Source organism: Sarcophilus harrisii, chromosome 4 (assembly GCF_902635505.1).
Source record: "Sarcophilus harrisii chromosome 4, mSarHar1.11, whole genome shotgun sequence".
Taxonomy (NCBI): domain Eukaryota; kingdom Metazoa; phylum Chordata; class Mammalia; order Dasyuromorphia; family Dasyuridae; genus Sarcophilus; species Sarcophilus harrisii.
The window spans coordinates 14,525,808-14,550,307 of record NC_045429.1 but is presented as its reverse complement, the minus strand read 5'-3'; the positions used below and the strand labels follow the sequence as shown (position 1 = coordinate 14,550,307).

Here is a 24,500-nt window from a genome sequence, read left to right as displayed (position 1 = left end):
TCCCACTCCACTGTTAAATGCAATGGAGTTTCTAATGGTCCCTGACTTGGGGTGAAGTTAGAGAATGTCTCTGCCCACGGCTGCTACTCCCTGGACAGGGGTGAGCGGTCTCTCCTTCAGGTCTACACTTCGGTTCCAAACCTCAACAGTTTCAATGTGATTCCATGAGGAGGGTTCTTCCACGGTACTGGCCATAGGTTTGGACCTTGTGCCCTTCGAGCTGCATCTAACCTCCTGTTTCCATGGGAATTGGGGTATGAGCTGCTAATGGGAATGAGGAGAGAAAGTAGGCAATGAATGACGGGGGGTTCAGTAGCAAGGGAGAGAAGAGATGCTGGAAAGAGAGGGGTAAGTGCTAGGACTTAGCTTTCAGTACCTGAAAATGGGCTCAGGATGGCTGAACCAAGCTAAGTTTAGAGGCAGAGGGATTCAATGAGTGAATGAATGAAGAAGCATCAGTTAATGATTGAAGGTTTACTAGATGCTAAGCACAAGATGGAAGCTGTAACAGAGATATTTTCTCTCCATATCAAAAGTGCTTTTGTCTCAATCCCTCTATTACAGGTGAAGAGCTAGTTGGGGGAGGGGGGAGGGAGAGGAAGAGGGGGGAGGGAGAGGAAGAGGGGGGAGGGAGAGGAAGAGGGGTCCCTGCAGCCACAGTACTCTAAAAACACCAGGCCAGTTCATGTTCTCTGTGCTGCAGGGCACTAAAAATGTCATTTATCCTTACAAACAACCGGAAAGGTAGACATTACCATCTTTGTTATTTTACAGATGGGGAAACTAAGAAAGGCAGAATGAAATGATTTGTCCAGAGTCACCCAGTTATGAATTATGTGAAGCAGGATTTGAATCCAGCTGTGATTAGCCTCCTACCTCTTGGGAATATTGAGATAGACTGGGTGTCTTGAGTCAAACATTAGTTGAAAGTTTTATTTTTATTCCTTTGTGTAGGGATAAAAGGTAGGTATAGAAATGGAGGGCTGAGCACATTGAACTGTACTTTTCCCAGAATTCCTGCACTTGGAGCACCTATTTAATCTTGGAGAGGATTAGACCTGGAAGAAGCCAAGGGCACCCAGATATTTAATGGGTGTCTCATCCATTTCTCTATAACTATCCATTCATTTGATTGTCTGTTTATTCATTCACCCATTTATTTATTTATTCATTTATCTATTTGCTATTCATTCATTCATTTTATTTATTCATTTACCTATTTGTTTGTTTTTTTATCCAGCTATTTACTCCTTCATTTCATTTATTTGTTTATTCATTCATTCATTTTTATTAGATTTTATTAAATCTAATAAAATACAGTGATTTCATTACTGTAAGGAACTTTCAGTGAAGAATTCCCTCTCCCAAAGCTAATTAGCACTCATTCTGCCATCTTAGGGATCAAACTGTTTCATTATATATTATGATTGTGTATGTATTATTTATCACTATCCTATGCCAGAAACAAAACATAATAAAGAGTTAGATATGTTCCATCTGATCTTGCAGGGGGAAAATAAGTAGGGATCATTAAAATATAGCCAATAAAAGGAAAAGCTGAGGCGGATGGGAGCTCAGAGCAGAGTTTATTTGTGCAAATCTACTCTGACCATACATCTCAGATGGACAAAGTGGTATAGTTACTTAAAGTCAATCAATGAATGAGCATTTATTGAGTACCTAATGTATCAGGCATTGGGCACTGCACTGGGGATACAAAGAAAGGTAAAATCCAGTCCCTGCCCCCAAGGAGTTCCCATCCTAATGGAGTAGAGCAAGCAGTATAGAAAAAACCAGATAAATAGGAAATAATCTATAGAGGAAAGGTACATGCATTAGGAGATGGGGGATCAGGAAAGGCTTCCTGCAGAACATGAGATTTTGATAGGACTCTCAAAAAGCCAGAGAGGCAAGAGGGAGAGATAGGGCATTTGAGACATGGGGGACACCTGTGAAAATGCCCAAAGTCTGGAGATGGAGAACAGCAGGAATGGGGGGGCAGCCTCAGTCTCTCTTCCAGAGTTGTTCCTGCCCAGTGGCAGGACAGCCAAGATGACTGGGGCTGACTGGAGGTGCAGTTGGCCTTTGGAACAAATGGTTGTCATCCCCCCCTCAGAGGACGTCTTCATCTGCTTGGGGTGGACCCCCCCCCAGCTCACACAGAGACTGTGTGTCTGAGACTCCTGGTTACCCCCAACCTGGTTTGGCTCATCTGCCAAAAGTTCGTGCTGTAACTTCTTGGAGCCACGTGTGAGACTGGTGAGAGTGTGCAAAGGGAGCAATGGGATACGTCGAAAAGACAGGTGTGGAGTCAGAATGAGAAGTGCTCTCCAAGCCAAACTGGGCTTTGTTCGGGGTCTTAGAGATAATAGGGACCCCCTGGAGCTTCTGGGTCAGGGGAGGGTGATGGGGTCTGAACTTGGGAGACATTATTGGGGGGGGAGAGACTGTAGGCAGAAAAAGCTGTGAGCAGACACTTAACAGAGGGGCTGGGAGCCTAGCGTCATTTGTGATGGAGAGGAGGGCCAGCAAGCTAACCGCTCTAGATCCCTTAAGTGGAGGTGAGGGAGGAGAACCTTTCAGGTCCCTCATCCTGAGACAGTCGTGAAGCTGCTCAGTGTCACAGGCGATGGCTGGAGCTATGGGACAGGGCCCAGCTGTCCTCTTCCTTGATGTTTCATGGCGAGGTCTGCGAGGAGAAAGGGCTGAAGCCCTTATCTCAGCCCGGAGCTAACAGAGAAGCTCAGAGGGAGACTTTGCTCAGATTGTGGCTTACAGTTCCCACAGAGTGAGAGAATGGCAGCCTCGGCCTGGCCTTCTGCTGAGAGGTAGAACAGGGGCCGTAGTCTCTCGGGTCAGCTTAAACAGATTGCTTTCACGCTTTCCCTTCTCTGTCATATAGGGGCTACTTGGACAGCGTTTAAGCCCAAGGCAAAGGAGCTAATGGGCAGCTGTTGATCCCAGCCTGGCAAGGAGACAGAAAATAGGAAGAATCCCTGCTAGGAAAATGCCCCAAAGCATCTTTGCCCAGGGATGAATTAGCCTAGAGATGACAGAATGACATTTAGATGAGAGAGACAGAGAAAGACACAGAGAGAGAGAGAGACAGAGACAGAGAGAGAGACACAGAGAGACAGACAGACAGAGAGAGACAGACAGAGAGACAGAGAGAGAGAAACACAGAGAGACAGAGAGAGACACAGAGAGAGAGACAGAGAGAAACAGAGAGAGAGAGAGAAGGAAGAAGAGAGAGACAGAGACAAAGAGACAGAAAGTCAGACAGAGACAGAGAAAGGAGAGACAGAAACAGAGACAAAGACAGAGAGAGAAGGAAGGAGAGAGAGAGACAGACAGACAGAGAGTCAGACAGACAGAGACAGGGAGAGAAAGGAGAGACAGAGAGAGACAGAGACAGAGAAGGAAGGAGAGAGAGAGACAGAGACAGAGACAGAGACAGAGAGAGAAGGTGGGAAAGAGAGGATAGAGAAATGACCCAAGAGAGAACATTTATTAAATGCTTACTATATTCCAGGCACTATGTAAATCTAAACAAAACTGTGCCTGCTCTCAGGAAGCTTATATTCCAATAGAAAAAGAGAACAGCTAAAAGGGCAGAGTGGGGAAAGGAAAGCCATCTCCCTTCCCCAGAGATAAAGGCTCTCTTCCCAACCCCATGCCCAAAGTATTCTGCATATGCGAGATTTCTTTATCTGTGCCCCTATTATTCTCTCACCCCCACCCCAATCGATGTAAACACTCTGAAGATAGAGATTGCTTCCATTTAACTGCAATAATATATTGATATCTTTCCTTTTTCCAGGACCTGTGTTCCCCAATGCATCCCTCCCTTTGGTGCCTCCCAAAAATTATCCCTTATAATATCAAGGGACCCTGAAAAAAACAATATTACCCTAAGGAAGCGATCACAGACTCCCTTGGAGTCAAAGCCGGAGCCATTGAATGCTGTCGGTAGCAGCCCCAACCCTCATTTTTCTTTTCCATTGGACTCACCCCAAGACCGGGAAGCTTCTCCCATTACAGAGGAGGGGGCACATCAAAGCGCACGTCCTGAGATTTTTTTTAATTTTACGATTTAACAGTGTTTGGCTTTCATTTCTGGAGACATGCTCGCCTGGAGGAAAGCGATTCCTATAAAACTGAGCTTGACTTCCCAGTCTCTGCGTGGCAGCTAATGGCTCTCAACTCCAACAACCCCAAAAGCACGCTTCCCCCCCCCCCAAAAAAAAGCCTTCTTCTATCGCCTTGGATAAGGTGCTACCCACGGCTCAATATTCCTCGGGATTGTCTGGGATCTGGGAAGGAGGAGGGGACCCTGGACAGTTACTGGACAACCTCTCCCTCATCCCCACAAGAATTCTCCTCTTTGAACTTAACTCGCAGGATGTTAATGCTACAGGACCAGCTTTTTAAATCCCCTATGGGTCTTGTCATTGAAAGGGGAGTTGTGAAATTATGATTTATTATCAGTAAATGTTTGATTTTTTTTTTTTACCTATTTTATATGTCTGTATATTCACATAAAAATGTCTCGGGTAAAAAGGGGTCATGAGTGGAAAAAGTTCAAGCAGCCGTGCTATAGGGAATCTCAGGAGGCAGATGGCCAGAGGACAGAGCCAGAGCTGGGAGGCTACCTTAGATACCCCGCCTTTTGCAGATGAAGAAACTGAGGAACCATCTAAAATCACCCAGCTAGCCAAGCCATAGGATTCCAGATCTAAAGCTGGAAGGATCCTCGGAGATCAACATTTTACAAAGGTGGCAACTGAGACGTGATTGGCTCAAAGTTGCACTCAGGGAGCTAGGACTCAGGTGTCCAGAATTCCTCCCCTTAAGCTCCTAGTCCCACCTTCACAGACCATTCCAATGCAATGACATTGTCCTCCAGAAAAAGCAAGAGTTTGCTTCCATGTTCCTCTCTTGCTTCTGCAGAAATACCCTCTGCTCAGCCTAGCTGAGCCTGCCCAGCTACATCCCTCCCCCCTCAGAATTCTAGGGGTGCCCCTGAGGCATTGGGGAACTCCATGCGTTTTCTGTAGCTCTCCCAGACCTAGGAATCCTTCTCTCCTCATCTGTGCTCTCAGTGGCTTCTCTGATTTTTGCCAAATCCCAGCTAAACCCACCTTCCTGGTCCTCCTAAAGGAGAGTCCTTTTCCTTCTATTATCTCCGACATATGCCTTGTTTGTACATTATTTTTACATATTGTCTTCTTCCATTAGACTGTATCCTGGAGAGCAGAGATGATTTCTGCTCTTTTTTTGAATCTCTGGGATTTGGCACAGTGTCAGGCACATTCTGGTGCTTAATAAATGCTTGACTAGTTGACCTGAATCAACTCAAACTCTTTCAGGTTGTTTTCCCCTATTGTTAGCCACCAGTGACCGATGCCCTAGTTCCACTTAATCAATTATCATCAATTAACCTTTATAAAGAGATAAAGTGAAAACAGAATTACAAAAATTCACCCCTCAGGGATGCACTTTCCCCTTCGAGCATAACATTGATCTCACCAAGTTCATGCTCCAACATTACAGTGCTACTTTTGAATCCTCAGCTTGCCCTTGGCCCCCAAATCACACACAACCTCTCTTTGCTCCCCAGACCAACAGTGTTGGGATGGCTGTAAAATCTAGCAGGAACTCCACTCCCAGATTCCTGGCCAGAAACTCTGCTGTCTGAAGGTTTACTTTCCTGACCTTTCAAAACTCACAGGGTCATAAGGTCCTAGCCCTCCGGTTAATCTCACCTAAAACAAAAGAACAAATACCAAACCAAGGCCGTCTTCTTGGGAAAAAAAAGTTTTAGGTCTCTCCCTTAGAACAATGTCTCTCACCTGATGCTGTGAACAAAAGGAATCCAACAGAGAGAGAGAGAGAGAGAGAGAGAGAGAGAGAGAGAGAGAGAGAGAGAGAGAGAGAAAGAAAGTAAGTGAGAGACCTGGACCAGTCCATTGGAAGCCAATCCCAGCTCTAACTATGAAGGCAGCAGGTCAAAGAGACTGCCGTCTGCCATGTTTTTGGGGGCCAAACATCTGTAATTCTTCTTTCCATAGTCATCATGCTGTGTAAGAAAAATCATATCAAAAGGATAAAAAAATAAGAAAAAAGTAAGCAAACAAACAACAACAACAAAAAGGTGAAAATAATATGCTTTGCTCCACATTCAATCTCTGTAGTTCTCTCTCTGAATGCAGATGGCTCTCTCCATCACAAGTCTACTGGAATTGCCTTAAATCATCTCATTGTTAAAGAGGGCCACATCTATCAGAAATGATCCTCATATAGTCTTGCTGTTGCCATGTACAATGATCTCCTGGTTCTGCTCATTTCCTTCAGCATCAGTTCCTGTCAGTCTCCCAGATCTCTTTGACATCACCCTGCTGATCATTTCTTACAGAACAATAATGTTCCATAACATTCATATGTCATAATTTATTCAGCCATTCTCCAGTTGATGGTCATCCATTCAGATTCTATTTTCTAGTCATACAAAAAGGGCTGCCACAAACATGTTTGCACATGTGGGCCCCTTTCCCTCCTTTAAGATTCCTTTGGATATTGTCCAGTAGAGACACTGCTGGAACAAAGGGTGTGTACAGTTTTACAGCCCTTTGGGCTTCAGAATGGTTGTAGCCATTCACAACTCCACCAACAATGTATCAGTGTCCCACTTTTCCCACATCCCCATCTTTTCCTGTCATCTTAACCCATCTGAGAGGTGTGTGGTGGTACCTCAGAGTTGTCTTAATTTTACCTGCCATATTGTTGGCAGAACAGATCTGATTACAGTGTCTGTACATATTCCAAAGTCTCTGAGTTTCAACGATTGATAATGCTTCATCAAAATTATCCTAAAAATGGCTTCCATCCTCTTCCATGTAGGCTCCGTATCAGATGTGTTCTGCCCGTGGGATGGTCCCTGGCACACTTCCACTCAACACCAATGTCGCCTGCCTTCTAGTGGTATAGATCCCACCGTCATTCTCTGCCTTCCTCATCAGTCACAGGGCCTTCCTCTAGTCTGCACAGTGGAGGGGTCCATCTGTCTGCTGTCTTGTCCTTTCTGCCTGACTGACTCACTTCCTTTGACAGTTGTACATCTCAATTAAATGCCAGCTTCATTAGAGAGAAGGACCAGAAGGTATGAACGAGACAAATATTCTTCTGGACACTTTTTTTAAAAATTAAAAAATTTCAACTATTAAACATTTATTTTTTCCGTCTCTTCTCCACTGGTAAAGAAAAAGAAAAAATTTAAAAATAAGTAAGTAGAGTCAAGCAAACCAAATTTCTATATTGGCCATGACTAGAAATGTCTGTCATATTCTACGTATTTAGGTCAGGTGGTGGAGAGCATTCTTCACCATCAGTCCCCCGGGATCTCTGTTGGGCTTTGATCAGTTCGTAAGTCTTTCCGATTTGTTCATTTTTCTGATATTGATGCAATAGTAGAAATGCTCAGTATAAATGCCCTGATGACATCTGTCACAATATGGCAGGTGAAGACCAGTCAAAGAGTGAAGAGCTTCAGCTTGACATCTCCCCGTATTTTTTTCCTCTTAGTGATATCCTTGAAGGTTCGAGATATGTTTTTGTTCATTTTTTCTTTTGGCTCTACTGGTGACTTCTCTTCTTCTTGACTCAGAGCTCTGGGAAGTTGGGTTTTCAGCGGTGGCTGCGATAAAGAGCAAATTGTGTGTGAGACAGAAAATGAGGGTGGCCGTGTCCAATCTGATTCTAAGGCTCGAGAAGCTGTCTTGCCAGTCATACACATCTCATTAGTATGCCATTGGGGTTGTTTAAGAATGAAGTAAAAAAATCTTTGCCTACACAGCTTTATTTATTCCCCCAGGTAGTTCCCTCAAATGACTTTATATTAACTTTATTATTTTTATTAACTAGTGATCTTCCTAAATTACAGATGTGCAGATCACTCCCCTCCTCAGAAAACCAGTGGCTCCCTCCTCCCTCAGACACAAACTGCACACTATGGTTTGGCAGTGAAAACTTACACTGTACCTTTCCATGCTTATTGCACCTTTCTGCCCTTCGTGCACTATTCTGTGGGCCAGCCAAACTGGCCTTCCTGCTCTTCCGAGTGTTCCATAGTCATTACGCTATCTTTCCTGCAAGAATATGTATCCTCCTGACATTTTAGAGGAATTCTATGTTCATTTAGAGTATATAGAGTACTGGACACAGAATCAGGAAGCTTGTAAGATTGGATCCTGCCCCGGCTTCTCTCTCTGCCTCAGTTTACTCATCTGTAAATGGAGATAATAGCAGCTTTCTCCCAGAGTTATGAGGATCAAATGAGATTATAGCTATAAAGCACTTTACAAACATTAAAGCATCGTTTAAGTATTAGCTATTATTATAATACCATTAATTAATATAATTATATGAAATAGAATATTATCATGAAGAAATAAGTTAATCTAATTGTTATTAACAATAACTTGTCTTCTATAGCACTTGAAGATTTGCCTTGTACAGATATTACTGCCCTGGAGCCTGGCGACGACACTGGGAGGTTGGGCTAATACCCTTGAAGATGGCCAACCTGCGGGCTTGGCTGGCAAAATCGGAGGCTAATGCGGAGTTCTTCTTGCCCATGCCCACCCTCTAGCCCATTCCTGTACAGCTCCATCCCCTCCCTCTGGGATCCTTCATCTGAAATGTCCTGGAGGGAAGAGGGAGGCCAGCTGTGGTTTACCTACTGTCCTGCAGGTTCAGCAGTGGTAGGCAAATGCTATATTTAAACTGCAAACATTTGCATTTTTTATGTTGCCCGGAAGAGGAAAGACATTAATAAACTTTGCAGGCTGATACAGGGTGCAGATAATTAATATGGGCTGAACCTCCAGGGCTTATTCAATAGAAAACTGAGAATATTGAGAGCTGGGTTAATGCAGGACAGCATTAAAGGAAAAGGGCAATCAAAATTTATCAATAGAGGTATTTCTGCACCCAGGCTAGCCCTTTCACTTTCTGATAATTGTAAAAATAGCTAACATTTATATAGTGCCTTCATCTCAATGAACTCTCACAACAACCCTGGGAGAAAGTGCTATTATTATCTCCATTTTACAGATGGGGAAACTAAGGCAAATAGATGAAGTCAATTACCCAGGGTCACACAGTTAGTAAGCATGGGAGGCCAGATTTAAATTTCACTTTATGGACTGGGGCACTTAATTTCTCAGTTCTTCAACAAACATTTATTCAGGAGAGGAGGGGGGAGGGAGAAAAGAGGGAGAGAGAGGGAGAAAGAAAAAGACAGAGAGAGAGAGAGAGAGAGAGAGAGAGAGATTCACCATTTCTTGGGACTCTTTATTCTGCTCACAAAATTTTCATTTGTTTAGTACATGTTATATCAGCTTCCAACAGAATGTAAAATTATCAAAGGAAAACTTTCCTTTTTGTCTTTTTATTTCTAGAACCTTACATGACTGTCATATAATAATAAGCTTTAATAAACTTTCTTGTCAAAATTTATTCCATTCATATAGAAAGAAAATTTGTATTAAAAAAATAAAATATAGATATATCGTGTGTGTGTGAGAGAGAGAGAGAGAGAGAGAGAGAGAGAGAGAGAGAGAGAAAAGGAAGATAGGAAGGAAGAAAGGAAGGAAGGAAGGAAGGAAGGAAGGAAGGAAGGAAGGAAGGAAGGAAGGAAGGAAGGAAGGAGGGAGGGAGGGAGGGAGGGAGGGAGGAAGGAAGGAAAGAAAGAAGGAGGGAGGGAGGGAGGGAAGGAAGGGAAAAGGAAGGAAAAAGAAAGGAGGGAAGGAGAGAGAGAAAGTCCTTGTTCTGAGGAAACTTAGAAATAAATTATTATAAAGTTATTTGAGGGAAGCCCCTGGGGGAATAAGTAAAGGCCGGCAGAGGAGGTGGACCTGAGTTAAGTCTTAAAAGATGAAGAGGATTCTGAGAGGGATTCCAGACACAGAAAAGAATTTGAACAAAAGCTTGGAGGTGAGAGATGGGGTCTTGGAGCTCAGGAAACAGCAAGTAGTCTGTTATGACCCAAACATAAAATATGTGGTAGAGTGACATGAAATAAAGCTGGAATGGTTGATGGGTACCAGTCTTAAGGGCAAGTTGAAGAGTCTGTATGTTGTTCTAGTACAATAGTGAGCGAAAGGTCACTCAATCAGTAATACGCACACTAGGCCCAATAAAAGTCTTTAAATTGAAGGCAGTTCCAGCCCTCAAGGAGCTTACAATCTAATGGGAGAGACAAGAAACAAACAAATATGTAGGAACAAGTGTTGAGGTTAAATTGGGCATAATCAGTAGAGGAAAGACACTAACATTAAGGAGATGGGTGAGTGGGGAAAAGCTTCTTATGGAAGGAGAAACCTTCATTGGGAGCTGAAGGAAACTCAATGCATAGAAAGTGCCTTACTTCTGCTTCTTAGAATATGGGGTTTCCCTCAAGATTCAGCTCCAGTGCCCATCAGCTAACATTTATTAAGCATCTGCTATATACCAGGTTCCATGTTAAGAGGGAAGGATACAAAAAAAAAAAAAAAAAAAAAAAGGAAACCGGTCCCTGCCCTGAAGGAGCTTCCATTCCAATATGGCACCTTCAGCATGACCCCATTCCAGATGGTCTCCCCCCCCCCCCCAACCACTGGTGCCCTCCCTCTGGAAGTTAGCTAGTCTTCATTTTGCATTTGTAACCACAGGGGGCTCTCACAGCAGGTTGGCTATTTTATAATAAAGATGAGGGAGTGGGCCCCACTTGTGGAATTTTGGGATTTGGCCACTCCTCTCAAACCACCCCTTTCCCTTCTCAGTGGATCCAGGAAAAATCAGTGAAGGAAAATAAAGGAGTGGGGTTAGTGGGCTTTCTAGAGCCCCCCAGTTGAGGTGCCAAAATGTACCATCTGGACTAGCTCTCTGGAGGCTCTCGGACCAGACTAAGTCCTTGGTCTTAAAGGAGGAGTGAAGAAGCAGAGACCCACCAGGATGGTCAAGGATAGAATGTGTTCATTTCAAGTTCTCTCAGCCCCTAAATACCTTAGTACCACTATCACCACAGCACACTGAGCATGTGCTAACTATAGTACCATTACATCATTACAGCACATTGAGCATGTGCTAACTATAAGCACCCTGCTATTAATATGTAAAAGCATCTTGACTACAAGTATCTCTGCTTCAAATAGAACACAGGTTGTCACCCCACCCTAACTTCTCAGGAAGACTGAGATGCCCCCAAGGAGAGATGAGAGCTGAACCAGACATTGTCAGCAGGTTCCGCCCTGGGCTGAGGGTCTTATTCCTCACCGAGAATTCCCCCACTGTCTATGGCTCTCTACAGTGGGGAGTGGCAAGGAAAGAGTGAGTGAGAGCAGGTACTCCTCCCTCTCTCTGACCACCACCTTGGCTGCCTAGTGGCTGCCTGGGTAGCTAATTTATACAGTGATTACAATACTGGTCCCAGAGACAGGAAAGGCTTGTGTTCAAATCTAACTTCGGTCATTATGTGGCCCTGGGCAAGTCACTGCCTCAATTTCCGCAAGTGTAAAATGTCCATGACAATAGCATCTCCTTCCCAAGGCCTTTGGAAGAATCAAATGAGACAATATTTGTAAAGCACTTTATGAATTTTAAAGCACAATATAGATGTGGCTTTTGTTATTATTACCTACTAACTGGGGATAGAAGGAAGGGGAAAAAATCTAGATCCCAATTTACTGTGCCTTTGGGGAAGTTTATAAAACATAATTAGTAATCTAAAGATTCTTTTACCTTTTCTTCAGACCCCCAAATCGAGATGAAATACAACTATTTTAGACCAAGGTCCAGATTTTTGTCCCTTTTAAAGTTATTTGTATTTCCTGCTGATACCAGCAGCTGGCAATTTTACTGGCATCCTCCATCCTTCTCTACTGATCGGGTTTAATACATGTGCAAATCATCACAAAGAAGTTATGCTCAGTCAGAGTTCTTGAATAACAAACTTAAGAAACAGAAAAAGAGAGAAGAAAATACCCATTAGTGAGAGGAGAGGGGTTCAGAGAAGTTAAACCTTTTGCAGCCCTTGAAAAATAGATAGTCACAGTCAGTGATTTTCTAGTGGCACAGTCAGTAGTTTCTAATGTGTTCCAGTCATCACCCACTGAGGTGTTTCTTCATGAGTGGAGGTTTAGTCACAGAACCAAGCAAGCAATACTTGGCTTCTCTCTCTCTCTCTCTCTCTCTCTCTCTCTCTCTCTCTCTCTCTCTCTCTCTTTCTCTCTCTTTCTCTCTGTCTCTTTTTGTCTCTGTGTCTTTCTCTCTTTTACACTGTTTTTCTATCTCTCTCCCTTTGTTTCTTTGTCTCTGTCTGTCTGTCTGTCTGTCTCTGTCTCTCTCTCTTGCCCTTGTCTTTCTTTTCTATCTCTCTGTGTGTGTGTGTGTGTGTGTCTCTGGATCTCTTTCTCTTTGTTTCACTTTTTCTTTCTCTACCTCTGCCTCTTTCTCTCTATTTCTCTTTTCTCTTTCTTCTCTATTCCTTTCTATATCTCCTTTGTCTCTCAAAATCTCTGTCTGTCTCTGTTTCTCCCTTTAATAATCTCTGCCATTGTACTATCCTCAGCTACTGCTATCAGTGACTCCCCTTTCTTCTGTCCCAGTCCCAGTTCCAAAGTTCTGCCATAGCAAAAAATACACTCCTGGCAATAATGATTAAAAATAGTAATAATAATTACTAACTGTTATGTGACACTTCGAAATTTGCAAAACACTTTACACACAGTGTCTTCCTTAATAAAAGAGTTAACTGAATCTTAAAGAAATCTTGATTCACAAGCAGGATTCAAACTCTGGTCTTCCTGACTTCATCCGGATAGTTTCATTCCCTTTCAGGCTCATAAGAAAAAGCTGCTTGTCTAAGACTGCATTTCCCAGCATTCAAAGTTCAGTTTGAGACCTTTCCCTGGCCCACTGGAGAAATCAGTGTCTACATTTATAAATATTGTATTAAATATTACAGTGCCCTATTAAAGTACATGTATTTTTTTCCACTGTATTCCCAAGTTTTAGTGCAATGCCCACCTAGCACAGTTGGTTGCTGTCCTTCATTTGAAAAGGATCACTATGCTGGGGTCAAGATAATGTGCCCAACTGTGGCTTATCAGACCAATATAAGCTCAGGAAGCTCTACCAAGGATTGGGCACAAATAGTCCATGTGAACATTGAGGTAGACCCTTTTAATTTGTGTATCCCCAGTATCTTTTGAGCTGCTTCAATTCTGCTGCAGGTTGGGTAATCCTAGGTCACTGTCTTCCACCTCACTCGATCATTTCCAAAGTTCTTTAGAGAGACCTTGAGAATGTCCTGGTAGCACGTCTTCTGACCTCCATGTAAGTGCTTGGTTGTGTGAATTCTCCATAAAATGGTCTTGAGGTAAATCTATATTTGATGTTTGAACAACGTGGCCAGCCCAATGGAGATGGGCTCTCTGCAGTAGAGTGTGAATGGTTTGGCAGTTCGACTTGAGAAAGGCCCTCAGTGTCTGGGAGGTGCCAGGTGATTTTCAGAATCTTCCTCAGAAAATTAAAATGGAAATGATTCAATTTTCTCTCACAGAACTGGTAGACTGTCCAGGTTTCACAGATGTACAATAGGGAGGTCAGCCCAATGGTCTGTAGACTTTCAGTTTGGTAAACTCTAAATTAGCTCTAGCAACACGTGTGCTGACTTCATCCTCTGTGTATACATCTCTAGAAAGTTTACTGTCTGTTTCTATTGGGCCTGTATCCTAAAGAAATCTTAAAGGAGGGAAAGGGACTCATAGGTACAAAAATGTTTGTGGCAGCTCTTTGTGTAGTGGCAAGAAACTGGAAACTGAGTGGATGCCCATCAGCTGGGGAATGAATGAGTAAATTGTAGTATTTGAATGTTGTGGAATATTATTGTTCTGTAAGAAACAACCCGCAGGATGATTTCAGAGAAGTCTGGAGAGACTTGGAGGAACTGATGCTGAGTGAAATGAGCAGGACCAGGAGGTCATCGTACACAGTAGCAACAAGTTTATAAGATAATCAATTCTGATGGATGTGGCTCTTTCCAACAATGAGATGATTAAAAACATTTCCAATGATCTTGTGATGAAGAGAGCCATCTACACCCAGAGAGAGAACTGTAGGAACTGAGGGTGAATCACAACATAGCATTTTCGCTGTTTTTGTTCTTATTTGCTTGGATTTCATTTTCTTACTCATTTATTTTCCTTTTTGATCTAATTTTTCGTGTGCAGCAAGCGAATTGTATAAATATGTTTACATATATTGGATTTAATATAAATTTTAACATGAATAACATATATAGTATTGTTTACCATCTAGGGGAGGGAGTAGAGGGAAGAAAGGGAAAATCTGAAACACAAGGCTATTCAAGGGTCAATGTTGAAAAATTATTAATGCATATGTTTTGAAAATAAAAAGCTTTTAAAAATGAAAAAAGTAAAAGAAGAAAAAAGAAAGTATACTGTCAAAATTTCTGTTGTCAATGGTTGCTGGAGGAGAATCTTTGTTTTCTTGGTATTGTTAGGCCCAAATTAGCACAAGAGAATCAACCCATATTTTATTGTAACTCGGCTTCAGAGGCAGCATCAAATGCACAATTATCTACAAAAGTCACACTCCAAGAGTCCTTCCATTTTAGAATTAATTTGTAGCCTTTTCTAGAAAGTTAAAAAATTTACCTCCAGTGCGATAGCTGCCTTTAATACTATGTTTGTCCTCATTGAAAGTGTCCAATAACCTTGCTGAAAATATCATGCTAAAAAATATGGGAGCAAGCACTCCCTTCACTCCACTGGTGACTGGGAAACATTGTCCATTTTTCATTATCCACTCATGTCATCATGAAACTGATATATAATACTGATAAACTTCTCTGAGCAAGCAAATTTTGCCATAATTGTCCATGAGCCCTCATGACTGACAGTATCAAAGACCTTAGTCAGATCCACAAACGTTGTACACACACCTCGGTTCTGCTCTGTTTCTCCTGGATTGGTGGGCAGCAAATACTGTATTAGTCACTCCTTAACTCTTTCTGAAGCCACATGGGTTCTCAGGTAGATGAACATCTTCCAGGGGAAGGATCAATCTATTAAGAAAGATTGGCGAGAATCTTACCAGCAATGATTGAGAGGGAAGTTCCCCATCCCCAAGTCCCCGTGACAGGATAATCTATTTCCTTTTCCTTTATGGAGATGAACAATGGAGACATCCTTGAACTCCTGAGAGTTCACCTACTCGCCATAAAACCTGGAAAATTTCAGTCAACTTTTGTAAGAGCAGTGGATCTCCTGCTTTGTAACAGCTGGAATAGAATCAGCACCAGGTGCATTGCCATGAAAAAGGAGCATAAGGGCCCTCAAAACCTCTCCTTCAGTCAGAAATTTGTATAGAGAAAGACTGATTTCAACCTGAGGTGAGCAGTCAATGGCCTCAGCCTTGACTGACAATGGTCCGTTGAGAGCACTGTGAAAATGTTCTCCCCATCTCCCTAGGATTGGGTCTTTCTTACTAATCAATGTGGCTCCTTCAGCACCGAATAGCTGAGATTCACCAAAAGTCTCTGACCCATAAAAAGGCTTCAGGGCATCAGAAACTTGCTTTAGATTGTTACTGTCAGTGTAAAACTGAGTCTCACCTGCTCTTCTTACTGAGCCAAGAATCCTACATCTCTTTAAGTTTTTCTTGAACTTTGCTTTGGATGGAGTCAAACACTGTCTTCTTGGAAAAAAGCAACTAGCTTGGTGGGAAATGCTGTGGAGTTCTTGTTTTTCATTTAGCGGCTTCTGAATTTCCCCATCAGTTTTGTCAAACTAATCTTGCCGTCTGAGTGTTCTGGCCTAGATGGCAAACGCAGAGCTGTGTGCCCCATCTCTGAACCCCTCCTTCTCTGCTCCGCTGTTGCCAACCATTAATGAGTTGGCTCAGCTCTCTCTCCAAACGAGCAGCGGCCAGTCCCCTCTCGGAGAAATGCTCAGTCTGGCGACATTCATTCTCCTGGCAGCCGTCTCGCTCTGGGGCTGCACGGTTGCTGACTGTGGTTGTTTAGCTTGGAGAGGATGAGTTTATGATGCTGCACCACACACTGCCTTTGTTGCTCTCACATCCTTTCTGTTCTTTTCCTTATGACTATTAAACACCAAAGTTTGATGCAAGAAGTATCCACCAAGTTTTATTGCCCTACAGAAGATAGTCTGGTGCTGAGAAGGTCATGAGATGCACAGGGGATCACTGCCCTGGGTCTTTCCCGCCCCAGTCCTGCCAAGGACCCCCTCCTGAATCTGGCCGTCGAGCCCACTCTAGTCGCCCAGAATGATAACCGAGCCCTTTTGAAGCGTGTCACTTTTGGCTGCAGGCCCCGGGGCCCAAGGAGGGTTCACCACGAGGGATTGGCTGAGACTGGGCCCAGTGCGAGGATATGAGCATTATCAGGGCTTCTGCCTTTGGATAAATCTGGAGTCTAGACAGATGAACCCAAGATGTTCCAAGTATTTTCCCCTTTCTCAGAGCCGGGGCTGGTGCCCCGAGGACTTGGATTTGGGCACAAAATGACTTCTAGCCGCTGTCCTATTTACTCTTGAGCCTTGGTTGGCCTTAGCCCAGCGGCTTTGGTTTTGCCTTCCTGTTTAAGCCCAGTGTCCCTGAAATGCTAGAGGGGGAGATGTACTTTAACAAAGCATCTCTTTTCCTCTCAACACATAAATAACCCAACTTCTGTGCAGACGCACGTTATTGAAAGAGCCCCAGATCATTCCTCTCCTGCACTTCTGATTAACCTGGAGAAATTAAATAGACCCGGTGGGTGGAGGAAGACTTTGATGGGAGCCAGTCACCTCCAGAAGCCATCTCCCCATTCTTCCTCTGGACAGCTCTCATCATTAGGAAGCGTTTCTTCTTGTCAAACCTAAGTATCTTTTTTTTTACATTTGTCGTCCAGGAGCCAAGCAGAAAAAGCCACGTTCATGGAGCCCTTTGTCTGGCCCCCCTTTGCCTCAGTTTTCTGATCTGTAACCCGAAGAGCGGAACCAAGTGAGCTCTGGGGTAAACTGTAGGCCTCTCGGTCTGGGCTTCTGTGAAAGCCTCAGAGGCAGGGAAACCTGCGGGTGAGAGCCTGGGGGGGACCAGAATCTGAAGCCTCCAGGCAGGTGGGAAGACAAACAAAAGGGCCCAAGAGCTCTTCCACAGTGGGGGTCCCTCCTGGGTCCTCTGGGGTCTTTATAAACTGGCGAGTGCTTAAAGATCTGGGTTAGGAAGGAGAACGGCCCTCCCTGCCTCAGCAGCTCCCTGGGCTGCCACCCCCCCAAAACTACAAGCCCCAAGCTACTATCCCTCCCCCACACCCTCACCCCTATCCTGAGAATCTTGTCCTTGTGCTTGCAGAGTCCCTGTAGGACTGAGTAGGCCCTGAGTGCCCTGAGATCCCCGAGGGAGACCCACTGGGTGCCCCTGAGATCCCCAGGGGAGACCCACTGGGTGCCCTGAGATCCCCGAGGAAGACCCACTGGGTGCTCTGAGATCCCTGAGGGAGACCCACTAGGTGCCCTGAGATCCCTGAAGGACCCAAATTAGAATATAGCCTCAGACATCCACTAGCTACTAGTCCCTGGACGAATAAGCCTCTTCACTCCCATGTGCCTCACTTTTTTCAACTGTAAAATGGATATAACCCCAGGATTATTGTGAGGATCAAAATGAAATTATATTTATAAAGCTCAGCAAAATTAAAAAATACCAAATAAATGCTAATTATGATTTTTAAAATTATTATTATTATTTGTTCTGAAGACCTCTTTGCAACCTAAAAATTATTAAAGATACCTTCCCCAAAGAGCTTTTTAAAATGTTAGTTATAGTAATATTATGGTGTTAGTCATTAAAATATCTTGGTTTTATCATCAGAACCTCAGTCTCAGACACACTTTGAGAATCACTGCTTTGATGGGGAGAGTACTGGGCTTGGCATCAGGAAGTCCTAAGTTCGAATCCAACCTTGGGTACTTTCTAGCTCTCTGAGCAAGTCATTTAACTTCTTTTTGCCTCAATTTCCTTATCTATATTATGAGAATAAAAACAGAATTTTCCTCCCAAGTTTATCAAAAGGATCAAATAAGACAATATTTGTCATTAGCATAGTAGAGGTACATTGTAGGGATTGTATAAATGCTATCATTATTATTATTACTTTTTGCAAGACAGTTAAAGTTCTTAGAGTCAATCATGGATTTAAGCTGGAAGGAGCCCCACAGGCCACAGACTTCAAGCTCCTTATTTTGGGGAAGTTGAGACCTGGAGAATTTAAAGGAATTTACCCACAGGCACCTGACATTTGAGCAACCCAATTTTTAAAAAAAATTTAATAGTATTTTATTTTTCCAAATACATACAAAGGTAGTTTTTGAATATTCACCATTGCAAAACCTTGTGTTCCAAAATTTTCTCTCCCTCTTCCCTTCTCCCCCCTCCTGAGACAGCCAGCAATTTGCTATAGATTAAACATGTACAATTCTTGTTTGTATTTCCATATTCATCATGCTTGAGCAACACATTCCTCACTGTAATCCTCTGTCTTCTTCCTTTTCCCAGATTTTTCCCCGTCCCAGAGAGAATCCTGTGCTGGGAAACTTCATTCTTTGACCTAAATTATCTAGATTAGGAAAATTAGTTTGGAAAGAACTTCTAAGTTCTTTTTACTTGTCTATGGACAAAATCTTGGGGGGTTTTGTCTTGTGTCATTTTAGAAACACAATTTGAGAAATCTTGTCCATCCCAGGAAAACCCCTCTCTGAGCCTGAGTTTATTTTAGGACAGCTGGGAGGGGGCAAAAAAGGGGTGGAGGATGGGGACCGTGTTTTTGCAGAGAGTGCGGTCGAATCTCTTTGTGCATCTTTTTGCCTTGGTCCCACCAGGTGACAGAGTGATAAATACCCTGGGTCCCATTTCTATTACAATTCTAAGTGCCCGGACATTTAATTGATGAGGAACGCTGCAGAACAGAGGGAAGAGATGGAACAGCAGGGTCCCTCATGATGGGTGACTGGGCAGAGGGTCACCTAGAGGAAAGAAGTGGGAAGGAGGGCACTGAGCGGACCCCACGTCTCAACAGCTGGAGAGGCTTGGACAAGAGCCCCACAGGGTGGGCAGGCGAGGTTGGGTGAGGATCCCAGATCCTCCAGAGTAGTGACATTTACTGGACATTTGCATAAGAGTCCTTTTGGCTGGCTACAGGAATCTCCAAGGACCCTGGGAATTGTGCTTCTTCCCTGCCTGGGAAGAGACAAGGGGGAAGAGAATGAGGGGCAGTTTTCTCTCGCAGTGGCAATTTTCCCATTTCTCTAGAGAAGGAGTAGGGGAGAAGTGGCAGTGATTGACCCTGCCCGCACATAGTAGGCACTTAATCAATGTGTGTTAACTGAATAAATGACCTCGTTGATTTCCACTTCATTGCTCTCTCAAAAAGAGATGCTATAAATATTTTTATGCACTAGTGCCTTATCCCTCTGTTTTTTATCTTTTGGGGATCATATTGTTGAGTCAAAAATTCACTATTATTATTCTGTAGAGCAATTTGGGGGTTTTTCCTGAAAAGTCACTAGAACTTTTCTATATCCTGCGGCATCAAAGTCAAAAGAATAGGTCGGAAGTGAGGAGGACGCTCCAGTTGTCTTCATAAGCATCTTTCCCCCCCCCCCCCAACAGAGTTATTGATCCCTTGCCTTTCTCCTTCCCAGAACTCCCTGTATGGAGCCCCTGACAGTTTTCCCCTTAAGCTAGATGGGTTCTTGGACACTGGACGTTAGACGCTGGACTTTGGACGTTGGATTTGGACGACGGGGGCTGGTTTTGTGGGGAATTTTGTGGGACACGGGAATGAAGGAGCATCCTTGGGGCGTGGGTTTGGGTCCGGCATCCACAAGCCATGGAAAGATTTCAGAGCATCCATGAACTTTGTCCAGGAAAAATCCCATCTTTATTTTCCTTTCCTTATGGACACAGGCAAGGAAACCTGATTGGGAGGGGTCTTCACTAGCCCTCCAGGGGAGGCGGGAGGCAAAGCAGCTTCCGCTCGGCCCTGTTGCTGCAGGAATGCTGAGGGCAGATAGCGGGACCTCCAACAAGCAGCCTTTAGATTGTTGTTTAGACACTCGGTGGTCTCTGGCTCTTTGTGGCCCTGAATGAGTTTTCCTGGCAAAGATACTGGATTGTTTTGCCATTTCTTTCTCCATCTACACTCGAGGAACTGAGGCAAACAGGACTGGGGACCTGCCCAGGGTCACTCAGCTTGGAAATGTCCGAGGCTGGGATCGAGCTCAGGTGCTCCTGACTCCACACCTAGGTGGATACCGTGGCTGAGATTTCCAACAGAGAAGACCCAGAGCCAGTGTCTCAAGGGGATCTACTGTGCTCAGGGCAGGAAGAGGCTCACCAGCGGCATCCCCACCGAGGGGCTCTGCGTCCTAACCTGCCCGGGAGATGTTTATTTTGGCCAAGGAGAGAGCAGCTGGGAATGAGTTATTGTGTTTGTAAAGTAGGTTACATTTTTTTGCAGGGGGGCAAACATTTCCAAGAATCAAATACTGAAAAAGGTTAAAGTTTAATTTGTTATCCCCCCCCCCCCCCCCCCCAGCCATTGCCCAGCGGGAAGGAGGCCTGCCAGATGCCGAGGCTCAGTTACTTTATGCTTCCCCATGTCATGGTGGGAGCTTCCCCCAGGCTGCTGGAGGAAGGGTCAAACTGGCCTCCCCATCCCCGGTCACGTGAACATCTGTGAACATCTGTGAACTTTTCAACCGACATTCCTTCCTCCTCCTCCTTTTGACTCAGCGATACCCTGGCTCTCCCCAGAGGACACCACAGACCTCACAATCGGCTCCTGGGGGGCCGCTCCTTTTCCCACTGCCCTGCCCCAGGCTGAGAGGAGAGGGGGCCCACTCCCTTCCCATCAGCCCCCTCCACTCTCCTACCACTGTCCTTAAATGACCCTTCCTCTTCAGTCTTTTTCAGTGACTTCACACCTGGTCTTCCCTCTGCCCCATTCCTTGACCATCAGCTTTGGGGCCGTCAGTGTTCCTGATCACACAACTCCCCAAACTTTGAGCAGCCACCTCACTCTCCAGCCTTCATCAATCCTTATATCATGGTCCCTATCCTCAGGCCTCCCCACTGCTCACATAGGCTCCCTCCGAGAGCCAGATTTTGGAAACCCCCCCTCCCAGAACCCCAGAATACCAGCATGGAAAGGGGACTCAAAAGCCCCCCTAGGCCAAAGGCTCCGGACCGGTTTTGTGACTCGGGGCCCCTTTGGTTGTCACTCTTACCCTTCTCAGAATCATGTTTTTCAATGCAAAAAATAAAACGATGAAAGAAGCTGAGATTATTGAAATTTTGCTATTAAAATATTGCAGGCCCGGCGTTTCTGATGTAGTCAGAGTCCCCCTTTAGCCAGTGAGCCTCCCGCCTTCAGAGTGGGCGGACCCATCACTTCCTGAGTTAATCCTTCCCACTTTGCCATCACTGTGAGAAGCGTCCCCTTACATCATGCTTACATTTGCCATTTTTGTGGCCCCCACTCTCTGACCACAGCCTCTTAGCCCTCTGCTCCTTCCCTCTCTCAGAACATAAATCTGCTTTTTGGAACCTCATGATGTAACCTCATTCTCCCAAGTCATCTCCCCTATTTTAATTTCACCGGTTCCCACCGGTTCCCACTGGCTCCCGTGACCCACGGTTTCCCACTCGGTGTTTCACAAAGTCAGAAGAAATTGCCCTTTCTCCCTTAGTAGGCTGACCTTCCACCGTCCCCGGCCCACGAACCTTCAGGCCCTTAACTGGCCTCTCTACCACTGTTCCAGGGCTCCTGCGAATGTCATGGAGGGAAGATGGCTTCATCCTCTGCCAATTCAGGGTTCCAAAGCCTGGCTTGGTCTTCTCGGCTGTGGGCACCTTGTACTCTGTCCATCCCTCCTTGCTCCTGCCAGAGCTTTTCATCTTTCCTCTATAACCTCAATTCTGATAGCCCTCCCCTCCCTGTCCCCCGCCTACTATGCTCTAGCACTGAGAAGCTCAGGGTTATCTGAGTTAACTGGACCTGATCCCACCAGGTCATCTTCCACATCACATCTTACCATGGACTCCCACCTGGGTCAGCATCTACCCCACCCTTTGCCCTGTGGTCGCTTCCACCCAAAACGTTCTTCTTCTGCCTGGCAGCCTCTCAGACCTGCATTTCTTCAAAGCTCAGCCCAAGCTCCCACTTCCACAGGAAAACTCATTTAGCCCCCCAGCTGTGGGGGCCTCCCTCCCAAAGGATCCGTCTTCATTGTGTATGTGAGCTGTCTATTGATGTCGGTGGGCAGGTGAAGGTCATGCAGTAGAGTCAGAGTCGGGAAGACCAGAAATCGGATCTTCCCTCACTAGCTGGGCTTCCTGGGCAAGTCACTGAAGCGCTCTCAGCCTCAGGTGCCTGGCTTGTCAATTGAGGATTAACTATAAGACCAAGATAACTCACTCACGCAATTATTGTGAGAATCAACTGAAATAACATCTGTAAAGTGCCTCAAAAACCTTAAAGTGCTATTTAAATATTATTATTATAGATAGACTTATTAGATATTTATGTTATATAAAATTATCTATTATGTGACATATTATATATTATATATTATTTAACATTATATATTATATTATATAACATTATTATTATATTATTATATATTATATAACATTAAATAATATTTGTATAGCACTTGAAAGCTTGCAGTGTCTTTGAATCTTTTATTTCATTTGAGCCTTATATCCACCCTATGAAACAGGGGTTATTGTTGTGTCCATTTTACAGATGAAGCCACTGAGGCTGAGAGTGCCTAAGAGACTTACTGTCTCAGAATCATACAGCTGGGAAGTGTCTGCGGCAGGGTCTCTTGACAGCTGGTCCAACACATCTATGCCATCCCCAGGTGCTACCTCTAGGTATAACGTTGTGTCCTGGAGGGCAGCAATTCTTCCCATTCTGCCCTTGTCTCCCCAGTGCCTAGCACAGTGCCTGGCACTTAGTAGGTGCTTCATAAATGCTTGTTGAGTATTGATCCAATAAGGTCCCTCCCCTGCCTTTCACTCTTGATTCTATCCTTTCCCACTTCCTCCAAGAGCATCCTCTGGGATCATCCCGGCTCTTTTTGTTATCTTCAGTCTTTCTTTCTCTTTCACCGACCTTGTCTCACCTTCCTGGTACCCTATCCTGCAGGGATGATCTTCAGAATCTTCCTCAGATAATTCAAATGGAAGCGATTCAGCTTGGCGCTGGTAGACTGGGAAAGGGATTCTTCTTCTTTCTTTTTCTTCCTGAGGCAATTGGGGCTAAGTGACTTGCCCAGGGTCACACAGCTAGGCAGTGTTAAGTGTCTGGGGAGAGAATTGAACTCAGGTCCCCCTGACTTCAAGGCTGGTGCCCTATCTAGCTACCCCGAGGGAAAGGGATTCTTTCACAGGCTAGAGCAAGGAGGTCAGCCCAAGGGCTCTGGAGACCTTCAGTCTGGTGGCCAGTCTAATCCCTCTGCTCTCCACCCTTTCCTTCAGAGCCTCCCAAACACTGGCTGGCTCTGGCAATGAGGGGACCAACCTCATTCTCAGTGTGCTATCTCTGGAAAGTCTCCTGCCAAGGTAAGAGGACTCGCCCATAGCGTTCCAAACTTCTCCACCTGGGGAAACCAATGGTTGCATATAGGGCCGGTGCGGTGCTGGCTGATGGAGGACCGTGTTTTTTTGGTGTTAAATAGCACAGGCAGCAGAGAATGGCTCCGTGCTTTATTGCAAATCAGCTTCAGCGGTTGCATGAATTGTCCTAAGAAAATCCTGCAGATCCCCTGGAGAGTTAGGGTATAGGACACTGAGATCCTTTCCCAAACTAAGCTTCCGAGCTTCCATTTCTACTGCAGAGAGCGTGACCCCTTTGGGCCTGCCACGTTGTTTGAATGCTGAATGTGTGCTTGCCAAAAAGGCTCTTTTATGGGAACTCACGCAGGACAAGTGCTGACAAGTGGTCAGAAAAAGCAGTGCGAGGACACTCCCAAGGTCTCCCCCAAGAACTTTAGAATCGATTGTGTAACACGGGAGGACCGCCCGGCATGGCGTGCCCTCCTCAGAGAAGGGTTGTGCTCCATAAGCAAAGGAGAAGTGAATTAGCCCAGAAGAAATGTGAGATGCGCAAAGTCAGAGACTTTCCCAATGTTGGTAGGGATGAGATGGAATGGCGGCATTTCCCCCCCTTCCCCGGGTTTGCTCACAGCTATGTCATCAGAATTAAGATTTTTAGTGTTTCCCTCTTTCTCCAGAGTTGGATTTTCTCCAAAAGTCTGTGGCCATGGAAGAATCTCTAACTTTCTCTCAGCTCCCTGAAATTTGCTTTCTTTTTTCTTTCTTTCTTTCTTTCTTTCTTTCTTTCTTTTTTAGATGGTTCATTTTATTTG

At 44.6% G+C, this 24,500-nt stretch overlaps 1 protein-coding gene across 1 annotated transcript in view; it reads right to left on the bottom strand.

The window, feature by feature from the left end:
- LOC116423527 (collagen alpha-2(I) chain-like) overlaps window positions 1–22,023 on the bottom strand; it is a 31,184-nt gene extending 9,161 nt beyond the window's left edge. Inside the window, exon 1 of the mRNA XM_031968383.1 lies at window positions 21,825–22,023. Coding sequence (XP_031824243.1) covers window positions 21,825–22,023 — 199 coding nt within the window. The remainder of the gene's footprint in view (window positions 1–21,824) is intronic.
- Between the last annotated feature and the right edge of the window lie 2,477 nt (window positions 22,024–24,500).